This window comes from Argentina silus (genome assembly GCF_951799395.1).
Source record: "Argentina silus genome assembly, chromosome: 1".
NCBI classification, from domain to species: Eukaryota; Metazoa; Chordata; class Actinopteri; order Argentiniformes; family Argentinidae; genus Argentina; species Argentina silus.
The window spans coordinates 37614721-37633122 of NC_139655.1; the positions used below are offsets into that span (position 1 = coordinate 37614721).

General features: G+C 45.6%; 1 protein-coding gene across 1 annotated transcript in view; it reads left to right on the top strand.

Annotated features, from left to right (window-relative positions):
• slc1a7a (solute carrier family 1 member 7a) overlaps nucleotides 1-13222 on the top strand; it is a gene marked incomplete at both ends in the record, with an annotated part of 32346 nt that extends 19124 nt beyond the window's left edge. The window contains 8 exons of the mRNA XM_083684509.1: nucleotides 2482-2524; nucleotides 2931-3165; nucleotides 3377-3476; nucleotides 3740-3973; nucleotides 9181-9375; nucleotides 10418-10552; nucleotides 12341-12440; nucleotides 12962-13222. Of these exons, the coding sequence (XP_083540635.1) occupies nucleotides 2482-2524; nucleotides 2931-3165; nucleotides 3377-3476; nucleotides 3740-3973; nucleotides 9181-9375; nucleotides 10418-10552; nucleotides 12341-12440; nucleotides 12962-13222 (1303 nt within the window). The remainder of the gene's footprint in view (nucleotides 1-2481; nucleotides 2525-2930; nucleotides 3166-3376; nucleotides 3477-3739; nucleotides 3974-9180; nucleotides 9376-10417; nucleotides 10553-12340; nucleotides 12441-12961) is intronic.
• Nucleotides 13223-18402: the final 5180 nt, after the last annotated feature.

Consider the following 18402-nt stretch of genomic DNA (forward strand, 5'->3'; position numbering starts at 1 on the left):
AGTGTGGGTTATCCTTTGTTATGCCTTTGCAGGAGACCCTGCCTACTCACCAGTTCTCTAATCATGGATGAATACTCTTTGTTTGAAACTGTTGTATAAAAGCATTAATGCTCCATGATTTATCGGAAGTGATATTTCAGTTTTTTATTTTTTAATAAATTAGCAAATATTTCTAAAAACCTGTTTTGGCTTTGTCATTATGGGGTATTGTGTGTAGATTGATGAGGGAAAAAAATAATTGAATCCATTTTAGAATAAGGCTGTAACATAACAAAATGTGGAAAAAGTGAAGGGGTCTGAATACTTTCTGAATGCACTGTACATAGCAGGGAGCCCATAAACTTCTAACCCCCAAAACAGCAGAACCATCCACTACCACTAGACTATGTGTCCGGTCTAAGCTGGTGTCCCCCCTCACCTGGACCTGGTCCCCCCGCATGCACGTGCAGGGATGGGCTTGACCAACCTGGATCAGATGGGGGGGTCATATTAACATTTCGTGACCTACACTAAGCTATATCCCAAGTAACACAATACTAGAGACGGGCACATCTTTGAACCCACCAAGAATAGAAATGAATCTGCCTGTCATTGTACTACTACGCAGTCCCACCCCCGCCAGCTAGAATAACTTTTCATCACATACACCTAACACTGTAGCAAAATTATTGCAACATGCCATGCGTTCTAAATAACATTACTCAACAATTCTATTGAATTCAACCTAATGTAACTGCTGAAGTGCTGAACTAATGAAGCTGCTGAGGTTGCCGCACCAAAGCGGAAGGAGTGAGGTGTGTATACATCCTGGGACAGTTCGCAATGTTGGCACAGGAACCGGAGACGAGCAGCGAACCATCCTCGGGTCATGCACACGGTGCGGTAGTCTTGCCCGTGGTCGACCATGCAAATATCGAGAACATGGAAGAAAGAGGACAAGCAGCATTAGTATGAGATATAACAATGGGAATTCCTCTGCTGTTCCTATCAGAATGAGAGTGTTTGAGAAATGATAGTGAAACAAGTGATTATCCATTCCTAATCAGCAAGTGTGAGATCGTAGGCCGGATCAAAAACGGCACTCCGAGTAGTGTATTCGCCACGCCTAAGAAACCCGTAAAAGCTGTAAGAAACACAATTCTAGTAAAACATCTACTTAAACACTGAAAACCCTGAGTCTGAGAAAACACACCGTTTGTGCACTAGAGGTCGAGTCGAAGGAAGATGTTTATCATTGCCTTCTGGTTGCGTTTTTCAGCGGCGCAGGAGCCAGAGATGGATAACCGGCATCTAGTCATAGGTTTCCCTCCTCGATGATGAACATCAGTTTGTAGGCATCGTCGGTGTTAGGCATTGCAGATAGTAGGACATGCAAAGAATGAATAGAAGCACTATTACTTGAGAATTACAATGAAGTTCCTCTGCTGCCTCTATCCATCTCAGTGTATGAGAGTGAGTAACAAAGTCATCCAATCTAAATCAGAAAGGGTGAGAATCATAAGGATAGAAGAATAATCACGACCGTGATTCACCATGCCTTAGAAGCGCATGAGAACCTAAAAACTACTCAGCGACTGAAACTACATAGTGACTGAAACCTCCTCTTCCTAGAGGACATCAACTGTTCACTTAGAAGAAGAATAAAAGACTAACATGCTAAATTGGTTCCTTAATTCCTGAGAGACTAAGAGGACTCATTATTTAAAACTGCAGGAACTGCCTGCAGCTGACAAAACCTGTCATCTGAGCCTAGGAGCTGTAGTTTTGTAGTCTTGCTGCCCCATTCACATGTATGTACAGCCTTGAAACAGGACGTAATCTAGATCTAACCGGTCTAACCATAGCTGAAGGGGGGGAAAGCATTGCAGGTCGCATCCAGGCACATTGAGCAGGATAATATTCGCACCAAGCTCTGAACCAAATTAGTTAAGACCCACAAAAACAAATAGAAGAGCTGCATCGCAACTCGAATGCAGACCAGCGACCACAGGAGGACCTGTGTATGGGACCTGGGGGACTCTGTGGGATCACAGACTCCCCAGTACTGGCTGGGGTGTGGACTCGCAGCGTACACAAGCATAAAAAAACTCAAACTCAACTCAAGCCCAACGGGCACCGAAGCAACCTGCCCCACATCTCTTGTGCACACGGCCCCGGTTGCCCGGACCTACAGTGCCTCAACGTCCACCTGCGGTTTTGCATGCTTACACGTAAGGCCCTGTTAGAAGCCATTCGCCCAGGCAACTGTTGACCTCAAAAATGTGTATTTCCACATGGAGTTTTGTCAGATGCACAGATGGCTAGGGAGTATCTTCTGGGTACCTGACTCTGCCATTTGGTCTGTCCCTGGCCCCAAGGACATTCACAAGTGTGTTGAAGCCGCCATTTCCCCCCTGTTAGGGAGAGGCATTCGTGTCATCCTTCTTATCTCAAAGTTCCCATTTCTGTGAGTGTAACCATTTTCAAATGTCTCCCTTCCAGCAACATGTTCCCGGCCAACTTGGTTCAAGCTACTTTTCAACAGGTAAGCGGCACGAATGTATCATGTACTGTATAGTGGCAATGTATCACTTTATACCTCAGAAGACTAATTTGTGAAAGTAGATAAGAGTAGGAGGTGAAAAGTGAGAATGATAAGAGTGACCCAATGAAAGTGAACATTCAAAATACTAAATAACAGTTGGTAAAAGGAATAAAGTCTATGAAACATTCTTATCTATTTCAGTTCTGTGCCTCATCCCACCATTCATCATGTATATACTGTTTATATACTGTTTTATTTTCATTTCTTTATTGATAAAGAAGAATAACAAACAGAACACATACTGTAGCACACATTACTCATACCAATATAATACACAGTGTTATCGTATGACTATCTTTGGCTCTTTAGTATGAGCCTAATCTGAATGTCTCCCTTGGTCTCTTAGTACCGCACCAAGAGCATCCCCATCATGAAGTCTCCCAAACCCACGGTGGGCGCCGACCTGACCGAGAGCACCACGCGGAGGGTCTTCATCTACGGCATCCAGGACGACAATGGCACCGACATCCAGAACTTCTCTCTGGACCTGACGCCGCCTCCGGACATCATGATGCGCACACTCCCAGGCACCAGCGACGGCATGAACGTCCTGGGGATCGTCATCTTCTCTGCCACCATGGGTGGGTGACTTGTCATTCATGATCAACCCCATACAAACACACTTGCACGCACGCACACAGTTCAGACTGCAACTAATGTTTCCCATTGATGCACTTTGTTTCATGTAGTGTGTTTGTTATCCACACTGTGTGTCAGGTGATCATTTGACCTCACAGTATATCTCTTGGTGAATATTCCCTGAGTAGGACACTGTTTGTTATCATCCTCCAGGTATCATGCTTGGTAGGATGGGACCCAATGGCAGCGCCTTGGTCAACTTCTGCCAGAGCTTGAACGAGGCCGTTCTGAAGATTGTCGCCATCGTCATCTGGTAGGAGCTGAGCAAGTCAAATAACCACAGTCAAACTCCTAATAACATTGTAATGTTTACTCATATGACCGTCCGAAAGTCAGCAGACACAAAAGCAGCTTGTCAAACATCAAAATATGTCAGTCGTTGTTTTCCAGGTCAACAAAGTTGCTTTAAATGCTGAGACATCCAATCACCAGGGCTAGTCTAAGAACGACCATGTCCACAACCATCATTAGAACCTACCATATCAACCAAACCCTGTACTCCCTGTAATTACGCAGGTACTTCCCGTTCGGGATCGTATTCCTGGTGGCGGGGAAAATCCTGGAAATGGACGACCCATCAGCCATGGGGAAGAAGCTGGGCTTCTACGCCATCACTGTGGTGATGGGCCTGGTGCTGCACGGCCTCTTCATCCTGCCCGCCATGTACTTCTTCATCACCAAGAAGAGCCCCATCGTCTACATCAGGGGCATCCTGCAGGCCCTGCTCATCTCCCTGGCCACATCCTCCAGGTAAACACTCATCTCACCCTCTGGAGGGTTTAGGTATGGAACCTTGAGCATCTGTGGTTGTGAGACCTGAAGTAAAAACCTAACCCTCTGTGAGACCCGAGTAAAAACCTAACCCTCTGGAAACCTTGAGCTTATGTATGACCTTTACATAAGGCTATATACATATCTTAGTGAGGAGTTAATAAGAGCAGGTTTTGAGTTGATATTAGTTATTGTAAAAGTTTTATAATAACTGGAGTTATACTAACTGACTCACTACTGACTGTACAAACAGAATGCATATAGAAATGAGGCCATTGATCTCTCCAGTATCAACTCCTTTGGAGTTGATATTACCTTATTGGAGGAAAGGAATCGCCCACAGTCTTGGAGAGCAGAAAGTATGTGTGTTGAGGAGTTCTCTATTCCTGACCCTGTCCTTTGTTCACCTCTCCCCCCCATAACCCCAAACTCAACTTGAACCTTTTGGGCTATATTTTAACAGTGTAAAAAACAGTCTTAGTGCAAACACAGCCATACTTTTGTGCACGGCCATACTTTTCCAACGTTTCCTTCTCTCAAACCTTGTTTTTATCAGTTCTTACTGATGTACCATTGTGTCTCATGATGTCTCATTTTGAGGTGTAATGGTACACTTCACCTCTGTTTTACATTCATAGCTCTGCTGTTGTAAACTTAAAGGAATTTCATTAACGTAGCACAATGTTCTTTGGTAGATAAGACCTTGTGTTTGAAAGGAGTAATCTGATCTCCACTCAATATGTTCAACCACAGAATGAATAGCAGTGCTCTTATTACCTGCTACTTTATTCTGATACATTTATGATTACAGCAGGCATGCTGTGAATCTAATGAGAATATGAATCTTTTCAATGCATCTCTATCCTTGAATGAATCATATCTGAGGTCTTGGTCATGTTGAGTTTGGTGTGATTGAAATGTCTAAAAGGCTCCTTGAATAACCAGACCTTTCTGTGGGTTCATGTGTCTCATTGAAATCTTCTTTATTCAAGTTTGTTAAGAAACAGAGACTATTTCAGACAGTGAAAGTGAACTTGTGATGTGTGAAATTGTAACTTAACAAAGAGAAATTAATAGAAATGTAGGTGTAACGAGTACCTTGTACAGAGAGGCGGACGCAGTGTGGTGGTGAGGGAAGGCTCCCGTTTATTTAAGATAATACTTGTAATGGCGATGTTGACTTTCCAGTCCTCGCTTTCCAGCCTTCCTCCTCGAAAGCAGAGGCACACACATCTTAAACCTTTTCGTCAACGAGGCTTCATTCGCAACAGGTGCGCAACGAAGCCTCGCTTCCGTAACCCTGGCCACGGTCCTGTAGCTCCCTCTACAGGCCGAACGCTGCATGTCCCCCCACATACCCCCACCGCCCGACACAGGCCGGGGACACGACGGCCGACAACCTACTCCCCCCCGCCTGCACGGGAGAGGAAGTCTGCCACGACCATCTGCGCCCCCGGTCTGTGCACGACCGAAAAGTTGAAGGGCTGCAACGCGAGATACCACCGGGTGATCCTCGCGTTCATATCCTTCATGTGGTGGAGCCACTGGAGGGGAGCATGGTCGGAGTAGAGGGTGAAAGCGCGACCCAGCAGGTAGTAGTGGAGGGCGCCGACCGCCCACTTGATGGCCAGGCACTCCTTCTCCACCGTGCTGTACCGGCCCTCCCTCTCCGACAGTTTGCGGCTCAGGTACAGCACCGGCCAGTCAGCCCCCTCCCTCTGCTGGGTCAGCACTGCTCCCAGGCCTCTATCCGACACGTCCGTCTGTAGGGAGAAAGGGAGGTTAAAATCAGGCGCATACAGGACCGTTTCTCCACAAAGAGCGCCCTTAAGGGCCTCAAACGACCCCTGGCACTGGCCCGACCATTGGACCGGATCCGGGGCACCTTTCCGGGTGAGGTCCGTCAAGGGACTGGCCAGCTCTGAAAATCCCGACACAAACTGCCGGTAATAGCCAGCCAGCCCCAGGAAGGCCCTCACCTCCTTCTTCGTCTTGGGCCGCGGAGAGGCGGCGATGGCCGCAGTCTTTTCAATCTGCGGCCGCACCTCCCCTTGACCCAAGTGGTACCCCAGATACCGGATCTCCCTCTGCCCGATCACGCACTTCTTCGGGTTGGCCGTCAGCCCCGCCTGCCTCAGGGACCGCAGAACAGCAGCCACACTCTGCACATGCTGCGCCCAGGTGTCACTGTGAATGACAATGTCATCCAGGTAGGCCGCAGCATAGGCAGAGTGTGGCCGCAGAATGCGGTCCATGAGGCGCTGAAAAGTGGCTGGGGCTCCGAACAACCCGAAAGGGAGCACCGTGAACTGGTATAGCCTGAGCGGAGTGGAGAATGCAGTCTTCTCCTGGGATACCGGCGAGAGTGGAATCTGCCAGTATCCCTTCGTACAATCCAATGTCGTGAAAAACTTGGCCGTGCCAAGCCGGTCCAAGAGCTCGTCAACCCAGGGCATCGGGTAGGCATCGAATTTGGAGACCGCATTAACCCTTCTATAATCCACACAGAACCGTATAGACCCATCCGGCTTGTTGACAAGCACGATGGGGCTACACCAGTCACTGCGGGACTCCTCGACCACACCCAGCTCCAGCATGACTTCCAATTCCCTGCACACAATGTCTCGTTTGTGTACCGGTAACCTATAGGGACGCGTACGCACCGTTAAACCCGGCTGCGTTTCTATATGGTGGTCGATAAGCGTAGTCCGACCGGGCCGGGGAGAAAACACATCGGCGAACTTAGCTTTCAAATCTGCAACGTCCGTGGCCTGGCTAGCAGAGAGATGGTTATCAATACCGACCGGAGTGCTAACTTTAGATTTTGGGACTTCTGGTCCGAACTCATCTCTCTCTGGAATTATTGTAGCCAGAGCAACAGTGACCACGTCGTTCCATTTTTTTAGGAGATTTACGTGATACACCTGCAAGCTATCCCCCCGGTCCGAGCGTACTACCTCATAATCCACGTTCCCCATGCGACGTGTGACCACAAACGGCCCTTGCCACTTCGCGAGTAATTTCGTGCTGGAGGTGGGTAACAGTACGAGCACCTTGTCTCTCGGTGTAAATTCTCGCAGGTTAGTTCCCCTGTCGTATAGGCGCTTTTGACGCTCCTGGGCTTGCTGCAAATGCTCGCGTGAAATAACCCCTAGGGCGTGGAGCTTTGTGCGCAAGTCCAGGACGTATTGAATCTCATTTTTACTGTCGCTAGACCCTTCCTCCCAATTTTCTTTAAGAAGGTCTAGGACACCCCGGGGCTTACGCCCGTAGAGTAATTCAATCGGGGAAAACCCTGTGGAAGCTTGGGGGACTTCCTGTACCGCAAACAGCAGGGGATCTAGCCATTTATGCCAATTCCGACTATCCTCGTGTACAAACTTCCGGATCATTGATTTCAAGGTCCGATTGAACCTCTCACAAAGGCCATCAGTGGCCAGGTGGTAAACACTGGTTCGAACCGCCTTGATGTTCAACAACCCATACATTTCCTTGAGGGTGCATGACATAAAATTAATGCCCTGGTCGGTGAGAATCTCTTTCGGGATTCCCACGCGGGAGATTACTTGAAACAATGCCTGCGCTACACTCCTGGCAGAAATATTGCGCAGCGGTATTGCCTCTGGGTATCGGGTTGCGTAATCTATCAAGACCAACACAAATCGATATCTCTGTGTACACCGATCAAATGGCCCGATAATATCCATGGCAATGCGGTCGAATGGGTTCTCGACCAATGTTAAGGGCCGCAAGGGGGCCCGTGGAATGGCTGGGGGATTTACCAACTGACATTCGCGACAAGAAGCGCACCACCTACGCACCTCTGCCCAAATTCCCGGCCAATAAAAACGAGTCATTATACGGTTTAGTGTCTTATCATAACCTAAATGGCCCGCCATGGGGTTGAAATGAGCCGCCTGGAAGACCATTTCCCAGCGGCTATGGGGAACCAACAACTGGGTTACTTCCTCCTGACTATGTGAGTCACGACTTACTCTGTATAACCTGTCGCTGATAATCGCAAAATAGGGGTGGGCACGCACTGTGTCTGGCCGTACCAAAGTACCATCAATTGCTATCACTTGGTCATAGGCCGATCGTAGGGTCTCGTCACGAGACTGCTCGAGGGGGAAGTCACCTAGCAGCGGATAGTTCGGCGGGGAAATCTCGGGTTGAGACCCCCCCGCCGGCTCCGGCTCCTCGGCAGTGTCGCGAGGCGCCGCCTCAGTGCAGAGCACATTACACGCCTCACACCTCCCTCTCTGTCGTGCACGCACCCCGGTTTACCGCTTGAGGAAACCCCTCCCAATCTACACCCAGAATCAGGGGATGCGTGAGGCGTGGGCTAACCGCCGCCTGTACACTATGTTTTTTTCCCTCATAATGAATTTCGATAGCGACCACAGGGTATTCGTGGATGTCCCCATGCACATACTTCACCAACACCCTCGATGCCTTTAACAATGCCCCTGGTCGAACCAGGTGCTCCTGGATCATGGACTGCATGCAGCCCGAATCCAAGAACGCCTGGTGTGTATCATGCTGTATCCTTACTGGAACACGATACGCCGCTCCTGGTCCGGGGGGAGGGCCCGGTATGTCGCCGATGCGGACGACCTGCCCCACCTCCATCACTGGGCACTCGGCCTGAACATGGCCCAGCCGTCCGCATCACCAACACACCCCCCCTGTCGCTCGGGGTGCTTCCTGCGGGGCCAGGGCTGGCTCACGATATGCACGCCCCTGCCATCTCGTCCTTGGAGTGGGCACCGGCCTCTCTCTTTCCGGTCCCTCGGCTCCTCCCGGGCGCTGGCCCCCCGCCCCCTGGCGCGGGGCCGGGGTTGGTCGTCGTGGCTCCCGCGGTGGGAGGGAGAGATGGTCCTCCGCCAAGCCCACGGCGGCCGCGAGATCCTGGGGCCAGCTTCATTCGCAACAGGTGCGCAACGAAGCCTCGCTTCCGTAACCCTGGCCACGGTTCTGTAGCTCCCTCTACAGGCCGAACGCTGCATGTCCCCCCACAGTAGGGTATTATTATGCATACTGTAGTTCAAGAGAGTCCTCTGTACTGTCTGACCTGGGTCAAATATATTTGTATGTACTTGAACTGCACTTGATTCAGTTTGCTTGGTCAGAGCCCACCTCACATACTTTACCTGTTTGACCGAGGTCGCCTGTCTCCTCCACAGCTCTGCCACTCTGCCTATCACCTTCAAGTGCCTCCTTGAGAATAACCACATCGACCGGCGCATCATCCGCTTTGTGCTCCCTGTGGGCGCCACCATCAACATGGATGGCACGGCGCTCTATGAGGCCGTGGCAGCCATCTTCATCGCCCAGGTCAACAACTACGAGCTGGACTTTGGCCAGATCATCACCATCAGGTATGCATGTGTGTATGCATAGTCTAGAGAAACAATTTTAAACCAGACCATCCAGTCTGGACATGTGAGGGTTTGCAGGGTTTCTGGTGACATTTGTGTTGTGTTTTTGAGATCATATTTTGTTGATTGTAAAGTCATCCATTTCTGTTACCATCCATCCATTATTTATGCTGAAAAAAAACAGTCACTAGTACTGATAGGCATGTGTATTTTTTGATTAGTCAAAAATGTAGTCGAGGTTACCACAAATGTTGTTTGAGTGCAACACAGGAATTAATCTGTCACACATTTAATGCAGAATTAGTGAATATTATGAGATTATTATATGAAACACGTAGATGAACGTAAATGTGACGACTGACTGTATGACCTTCCCACTGATCCCTGACTTTAACTCAATCAGTGCTTTTGCCCAGAACAGGCAGACAGACAGACTGACAGACAGACAGATACACACACACAGACCACTCCCCCCCTCGTTGTCGCTGGAGACTGCTTCTACACTGGTCACCCAGGTCCTGTCAAACGTCCCCGTCTGATTTAATGACATGTCAAACTGTAATATCATTAAGTAGACCTATCCTCATGGTCACAGACTGTGCCCATTCCCTAATCCCTAGGCGGTAAGACCCATATGACCTGTATTACTCATCCCGCTTGTCACGCCACAATTATGATTTTTTGGTATTTATTTGTGCCCGTTTCCCTTGACGTTTGGCTGCCCACATCGCTGGTCCATTTGTATGTTCTCCCCTCCAGAGACCCCCCGAGATCCCCCATTCTCTAACGGGACATCCAATTAATCACGAGGAAGCGTGAATCGTGTGTTTGTGTGAGTGATTATTTCTTTGTACGACAGGATGACAGGTCAAGGATTATTGATAAAGTCAGGAACATCATGCCAACTCTTCTAAACATTCTTTCTCCTCCTCTCTCTTTCTTGTCTCTCATTGTCACAAACCTGTGACAATGACAGAGCTGTGTGTTTTGAGTGTTGTACTAATACACTCAAGGTCACTTTTTTGTCCCCTCTCATTCCCAGTATCACAGCAACAGCTGCCAGTATTGGTGCCGCTGGAATTCCACAAGCCGGCCTGGTCACCATGGTGATTGTGTTAACCTCAGTGGGTCTGCCCACTGATGACATCACACTCATCATCGCTGTGGATTGGGCGTTGTATGTATACTCCTTCTGCCCTGTCTTCACCCCAGTTCTTATTCATGTTTATCGATGATGAAGGCTCATGAGTTTCTAATGTCCAACAAGGCTTGGAATTTCGTCATTTTAGGGGCAAGGCCATTTGGCCTTCCCGTTCACATTTTTTTTAAGGGCACAAAGGCCACATGACAGGGCACAAAGGCCGTTGGGTTAAATTACGCTGGTTTTACCTTTCAGATTGATACCTTAACATTCTCATTCACCAAGAAACATTAATTATGTATTAAAACATTTGTTTTAATTTAAAAACATTGAAAAACAAAAGAAATGTCAGAATTTGAGTTAAAAAAGCCCAGAAATTCATATAAGAAGGATTCCAAAAGTAACCCCTACAATTGACCAAAGTAACTGTATTCTAAATACCACTCAATGAAAATGTAACTGTAACAAAATACAGTTACTCATAATTTTGTATTCTGAATACGTAATCCCAAATACATGTATTCAGTTACTTCCCAACACTGGTTGCGTTTCCATCCAGCTCATTCACATATTCTATCTTGCATTCGTGAAAATTCGGCTACAGAAAATGCGCATCTGCGTGCATTAAGATGTTTGATGGTAACGCAACTATTGTTTACTTTACAGCAGGAGTCAGTCAGCTGTCAGCTGTCAGATGCAGTAGCCTAGGTAACCCTCTTGGCATTTTGAGTGTCAGATATTGGAGTGACAATAGTGAGCTACAATTAAATTTATTTGGTCAACTGTGGGTATTTGGACTGGCGAGAAATGGCTAAATTCACAGGTTCAAGTAACTTATAGATGCCGACCTTTTTTTTCCCCTCCAAAGAGAGACGTATCCTAACTAGTGATAGCTCACCAGCTATCGCTAGTCAATCAACATGACAGAAAAGTGTAGCACTAACGTCAACACCAGTCGTTTAAAGATTACAAATGGCTGAATAGCAATAGCGTTTCTTAAACGTATACGTTAAGTTCAGCCATAAACCACATAAGTCAGTCATGTATTATATCAAAACCGCTTAGCAAGAAAAATACTAGATTCAAAGCTGACCGTAGCTGACAGCTATCTGCTAGTAGAAGCAACACTAGATCTCGAGCCCTTTTCCCTGAGGAAGGGAAGACGTTAGCGCTATCCCAACTAGCTAGCTATCGCTAGTTTTCATAAGGCAAAAAAAATGTAACGTTAACGAGTCGACTTTAAATAGGCTGTGCTTGTCTTGCTCCCGTGAGAGGCTGGTGCGAGGAGGCTTTGTTGACGTTCTTCTTGCATGTGATGTTGATACTTCACCTGCGCGGCTCGCGAAGTCACGGGACTAGCCTACTGTGCGCACTAGGGTGGCTGTAATTCCATAAAAGCCCACCACGCGTCACTAGCATTGTTTACACTGGAACTTTGACAGGGGCACAAAGGCCACCTTGGCCGTAAATTGAACATTTTTTCACAGGGCATCAAGGCCAAAGTGCGGGGCAACGACGGCCATGGCCGTCGTGGCCGTCGTGAAATTCCCACCCTGTGTCCAACCCATTTATGGTTTATATGGCCATATTGTTGAATCTACATGATCAAATAAATGCATGTTTTTATCATGTTATTGATATCCCTGCATAATATCAAACAGTAATTTACTGTTTATAAATCATAAAGGGCTGAGAAAAGCTAAATATGCAAATAGTACCTTTACATAGCTTGTGCTCTCACTGTAGACCAGAACACAGTATGATATGTAGGTCAGTCCTGAGGTTCAGTACAGAACCAAGCTGACCCGACGTTGTGTGTGGCAGGGACCGCTTCAGGACCATGGTGAACGTGATGGGGGATGCCTTGGCCACAGGGATCATGGCTCACATCTGCAGAAAAGACTTTGTCAAGGAAGGCGAGCAGGTATGCAGTGCATGATATAAACAAACACAGACATTCTTTTCCATTACATTCAATGAGTATAGTTGAAGAACAGTGCACCAGAAGCCGCCAACTTTCCTTTTCTTTTTGCAAACTTTATTGATAGAACAAGTAAAACCACAACAACATATAACCATAACTATGTACAAGTAAAAAAAAATACAACATACATACAGTACAACACACATACTGTAAACCACACACAATTCAAATCAAACCCTCCTCCCACCTCTGATTCTAAAAGGACAATCATTTGTGGATCATATCGCCCAATGCCACTGTTGAATATAGATATTAAGATCATTGCTAAGATGCTTGTGTCGTGTTTCGAGTCTGTCCTCCCCATTATGGTGACATGAGACATTCAGAGTTCATTGGCAACAGACCTTACTATTACTACAGTAATATCTACAATATTAACATGGCGTCGGTTTCTTCTATTGGGACCATTGGGGAATTCCGACGTGTTGATGACTTGGTTTCTCCCCCACCGTGTCCTTCAGGTGCCCCTGATCTGCGAGACCAAGCCCATGCTGAGCATCCAGCAGATGATGACTTACCAGAAGAACGGTTGCTACCAGCCCCCTCCGCACGGGGGTAGGCAGGACCACCTCTCCCCAGATGTGGCTCGTCTGATGCAGCTAGAGGAAGGGGTACGGCCGGCGGAGAAGAGGAAACAAGCCCATGCTCCCCACCACAAGAGGGAGCACAAGGACAAGGAGCACTGCTCCATTGACATGAACGGGCTGGAGACTAACGTATAGAGGCTTCCTCCTACAGACAACACCATGGGGAGGGACAGACACATGCAGCAGGGAGAGAGGAGTGACTGCATCACCAGAACTCTGGATGACCACCCTCCCGGCCCACTATGGATGCAGAGGACCGACAAAGAAAAACTATTTTCTACATTATTTACATTATGACCCACATATGATTGTGTTTGTTTGTTTGTATATATTTATCAGAGATGATTTTATGTGCGACAGCAGAGACAGAAAAAAGGACATGCTGGAGGGCATTATATTTGCTAAGCATGACAAACCGTGAGAGACAGTTTCAATGGGGGGAAGATTTGTGGAGGTGTGTTCAGGACGTCTGATCTTGAGCTTTGGCCTTTCATCTTCAGTGTAGCTATAAAACAAAACACCCTCACAGCGGATGTGTTATACTGTCACCTGCCAAGGAGCTTCGATTGGTGAATGTGAGAAACTCCTTAAAAACAAGGCATGGACTATGGACAAAAAGGAGAATACTTATTCTTGTATTTTCTTTTTCTTGTTTTTCTTTCATCTGTTATTGAAAATTCTATAATATTTTGGGTTTTTTGCGTTTTGATTTTTAAAAAATGTTTTTGTCATTCAGTTCTCCTCTTCAAACACCATCATCAGACAAACAGATGAACCGTTGCCTCAAGGTCCCTCGTCTGAGGTATGGACGTAGGCTCACACGTCATGAGTTATCAATGCAAACATTGAATGGCAAAATATTGAGTTTTGAGAAAAAACCGATTTGATCATTTTCATAAAACAGGAGGTCAATTTACAGTGTTGGTGATGTTTTTTGAAGACCCCCTCTGTCAATATCTAGAATCTAATCCTATTGTGTTCACATTCAACCAATATAGCAGCATCAGCAGGTTCAAATATAGAACATATTCACTATACTGTCCCATGTTGCAAAATCCAAAATCAGTGCTCTAATTGATCTCAACCTTTTGTTTTCTTCCTTAATTTTCCTTCCACTTCTCTTTTCTGCCTTGTTATCCCCAATAATAGAAGGTTGGTGCTCTGCCTCATTGTATACAGTATGACTACCAGCATGGAAACAAGGAGAGAGGTCTGTGTTTGCCCTTGTTGAACATTGAAGTTATGTTAAGTTCTTTGCACCCCAATTATTCCCTCTTTGCCTTAAAAAACAAAGGAGAAGCAGGTGGGAAGATACAGTACAGTACAGTGTACCCTAGAACATCCAAGACAAAAACAACAACAACAACAACAACAACAACAACATAACAATCATACTGTAGGTTATACTGGGATCTTTGTATGATATGCTGTACATATATTTATTTAAAGGGAATTTGAGACAATTTGATTCAACAGCCGCTATTCTGTCTTTGTCATTGTTTTATCTAGTCCAGTTTCACAAAATGGAACCCTTTTCTGTAAAAAAACAAACAAAAAGCTACTGAAAAATATATTGTAAAGAAAGAGAAATACACTTATTGGACTCTAATGTGTAGCATGTTTTCATAATGTTGGTTTCTGGTTTTCTGACTGAACTTGTTGATGAGAGATATACAGTGCCCTAAGTATTTGAACAGTGAAACATTTTTTGATCTACAGTGCCTATAGAAAGTAAATACCCCTTTGAAATAGTTACTATATTTGTCGTACAGCCTGAAATCAAAACCCATTAAAAAACTTTTTTTTCCAGCTTCATGTACAAATTTAGCCATACAACATCAAACTAATGAAAAAAAAGGCGACAGTTCTGAAAATTTATAAAAAAGGAAAAACAAGAATAACAGGGTTGGAAAAGTCATCAGTCCCCTGATTTAATACTTTGTAGAGCCACCTTTTGCTGCAATTACAGCCATCAATCTGTTTGGATATGTCTCTACTAGCTTTGCACACCTAGATTAGAGAATATTTGCCCATTCTTCCTTGCAGAATTGATGGACTGCTCTCTTCAAGTCCATCCACAGATTTTTTATCGGATTTAAGTCAGGGCTCTGACTTGGCCACTCAAGGACATTCACCTTTCTATCCTTAAGCCACTGTGTTGTTCTTTTGGCGGTATGTTTAGGATCGTTGTCGTGTTGGAAGGTGAATGACCTGCCCATCTTCAGCCGTCTAGCAGAGGGACGCAGGTTGTCCTCAAGAATTTGGGTGTACTTGGCAGCATCCATTTTCCCTTCAATCCTGACCAATTGCCCAGTCCCCACAACATAATGTTGCCACCACCATGCTTCACAGTAGGTATGGTGTGTTTTGGGTGGTGTGTTGTGTTTGGTTTTCGCCAAACATAGCTCTTGGCTGGTGTTTGATCTGGAAGTTGATTGGTTGCACCTGAGCAAGTTTATAATGGTATACTCTAAGGGGCTGATCACTTAACCAAACCAGGTATTTCACTAATTAATTTTGAATAATTGTCCAGAATTGTTACATTTTTTATTTTTCACTTTGATAATGAGGGTTATAATGTGAACATACAGCTCAGAAAAGTTAGATTTCATTTATTTTAATTTCCAGGGTGTAATGTGACAAAAGGTAAAGATTTCACAGGGTATGATGACTTTCTATAGGCACTGTATACTCCAAAGTTTGGATTTCTTTAATTTCAGTATCACTAAAAGATGTATTATCTATGGCCATGAGGCTGTGGGATTGAAAGCCCCTAGCAGCTCATTCTGTGTGGGTGTTGATGCCATCATGTTGAGGCGCCTATCAACATCAAAGATCCCTGTGTGACAGACAGTGATTCCTCAGGTTCTTTTTATGAGGCCGATGATTGTGTTAGAGTGGTGTAGGAGCAACTTGGACAGAGCAGGGACGCTAACACATGCCTGGGCAACAACCATCACCAAGGCAAGCTCACAAGCCTGACTTAAGTAATGTGTACAAATAGATTGTCAAGTGGACGGACAAACTGATGGACAGTCACAGAGTAGTTGGGAGGGAAAGAAATAGATTGCTTTGAGTTGCTAGAAGTATATAGTTGTCCTGCTATAGCGAATACACTCTCTGCATCTGGCCTGTCCCACTGACTCAAACAACGGGAGGTGATTATTTGTTGAGTGTTTAGGGGAGACCCACATCATGAAAGGTTCACTGTAACACTCAACATGGTCCCTGACCAAGGTCAGGATGAGTTACAAGTTTAAAAAACAGGTTGATTTCACCTCAAAGACATATCGTAACCATACCATAACCTAAGGTAGCCGCTTTGCACTGTTTTGATGTAGAAATCACTCATTCAACAATGGGCTACATGGGTGAAAGGCGAAAGCTCCCATGACATGTTTTCAATGGTTCCCAGTTTGATGTCTTGAATACAACTGCTGGCTCCGTGAGCTGACCCGTGTCGGGTAGGAACAGGCCGAGATGACAAGGTGACCCGGAGTTGTATACACTTCCCTGCAATGCCACATTCCCTCTTAACACCACCCTGCTCTGCTACTTCTAGGAGGAGATCCCACTACTCGCAGTTATCCACTGACGATAAGGAGTCAGAAGTCTGGCTCTGACTGACTGAGGGTTACTGAGCCAGCCGAGCCAGGCCTGCCCACGCAGCTGCTAAATGCCACCAGTTGGCACATTTACCAGTTGGGGAGGATGGAGAGAGGGAGGGGGGAGGGGGGAGGTAGGCGATTAAGAGCACCGGCGGGATCTGGCAGAAGGTGCGGGCCATGCGGGTGGGGTAGGGGTGGGATGTAGAGTGAAGCCAGCAGGGACAGGGTTGGGTCAGCCACACTAAACACAGCAGATCACAGATAAAACGGAAGTAGGGCACGGTGTACAAAAAGGCTGTTACACAAAGCAAACAACTATCTAAAACCTATTTGTTCCAAATTTGATACAAACAGAGCTTATTTTGTTTTTTCAAAAAGGTTAATGTTTTATTGGTACCTCTGTTCTTAGGGTTCGGGCATTTAGTCATTACATCGTAGTCATTACATCACAGTGATTACAGCATAGTGAGGATTTATCAATTACAGTACATCATAGTGAGGATTTATCAATTACACTACATCATAGTGAGGATTTATCAATTACACTACATCAAAACATGTCAATAGGCTGCTGCTAAGATATCCAAATCAGTACGATTGTAACCATTGTAAGTGAAAGAACACATTATCACCACAGGCATACCATGACAATTTCACAGCCTGGCCTTGAATCCAGAGAGCAAAACACACAAAACACATCAGCACCAAACCCAGCCTCCGACCAAGCAACCACAAACGCCAGTGCATATTGTGCTCCCTCTGATCAATAGCGTACAGCAGTTACTGTATAGGACACTTTTGTGATCTATCTTGCGCAGAAAGCCTTTCAGTCAATGGGAGGGTGTTCTATGCCTTTGTTTAAAACCAATGAATGTCTCTTGCAGACATCAGGGAAATTTCCTGAATTTTAGTTGTATTTAATTGTCCTCAGGGAGATGTCTAGTTTAAACCTGCCCTCAGGGACATATTTGGGACATTATCAAAATGCGGAGCTTTAAGAAGTTACCTCAAGTTAGACGCCAGCAGCGTTGCATGTGGCCCGACAATACTATTCTTCTCAGAAATCAAAGCTGTAGCCCCTAGACCTAATCAAAGGAAAAGGGATTTCATTGTTATACACTCAACCTTTAACTACAAGCGTAGACAATCAAACTGCAAGAGGAAATGTTGTGGTCCTGCCAAATAAGCATTCACTCACAGGGGTTCAAAATAAGACAAAGTATGATCAAATAAAATAACTTATCTGGTCACTCATGAAATCAGTTTTACAAAAACTAATAGCAATATACCAATCATGCATAAATCTGCATGTTAAAATCTCTCTCAGAGCACATTTAATTTAACTGATTCCTTTGAGAAATGAACAAGGAAGGAAAAGTAATGCTCAGCTTTCTTGTCAATATAGGGTTTATTTAGTAAAAATCAAAGCATCATTCACAGACAGACATTCTATACACAATTATAATTTACATCAGGTCAGGTCGACAGTCATTTTTAAATTCAAAGACGCCATTTCGTAGAGAGAGACATCAGAGGCACATTGAGTGGTCTTCCTTTCATTAAACAGTCATCCATGTTAAATGAAACATAGTTCCACAAACATAAACAACTCAATAACATTTAATCAATTTCAGAGAATTCTCATTATTGATGTTTACAGGCTTCAGTGCATGCTTCAGTGCATGCATGCCCCTGCTATGCTCCCGC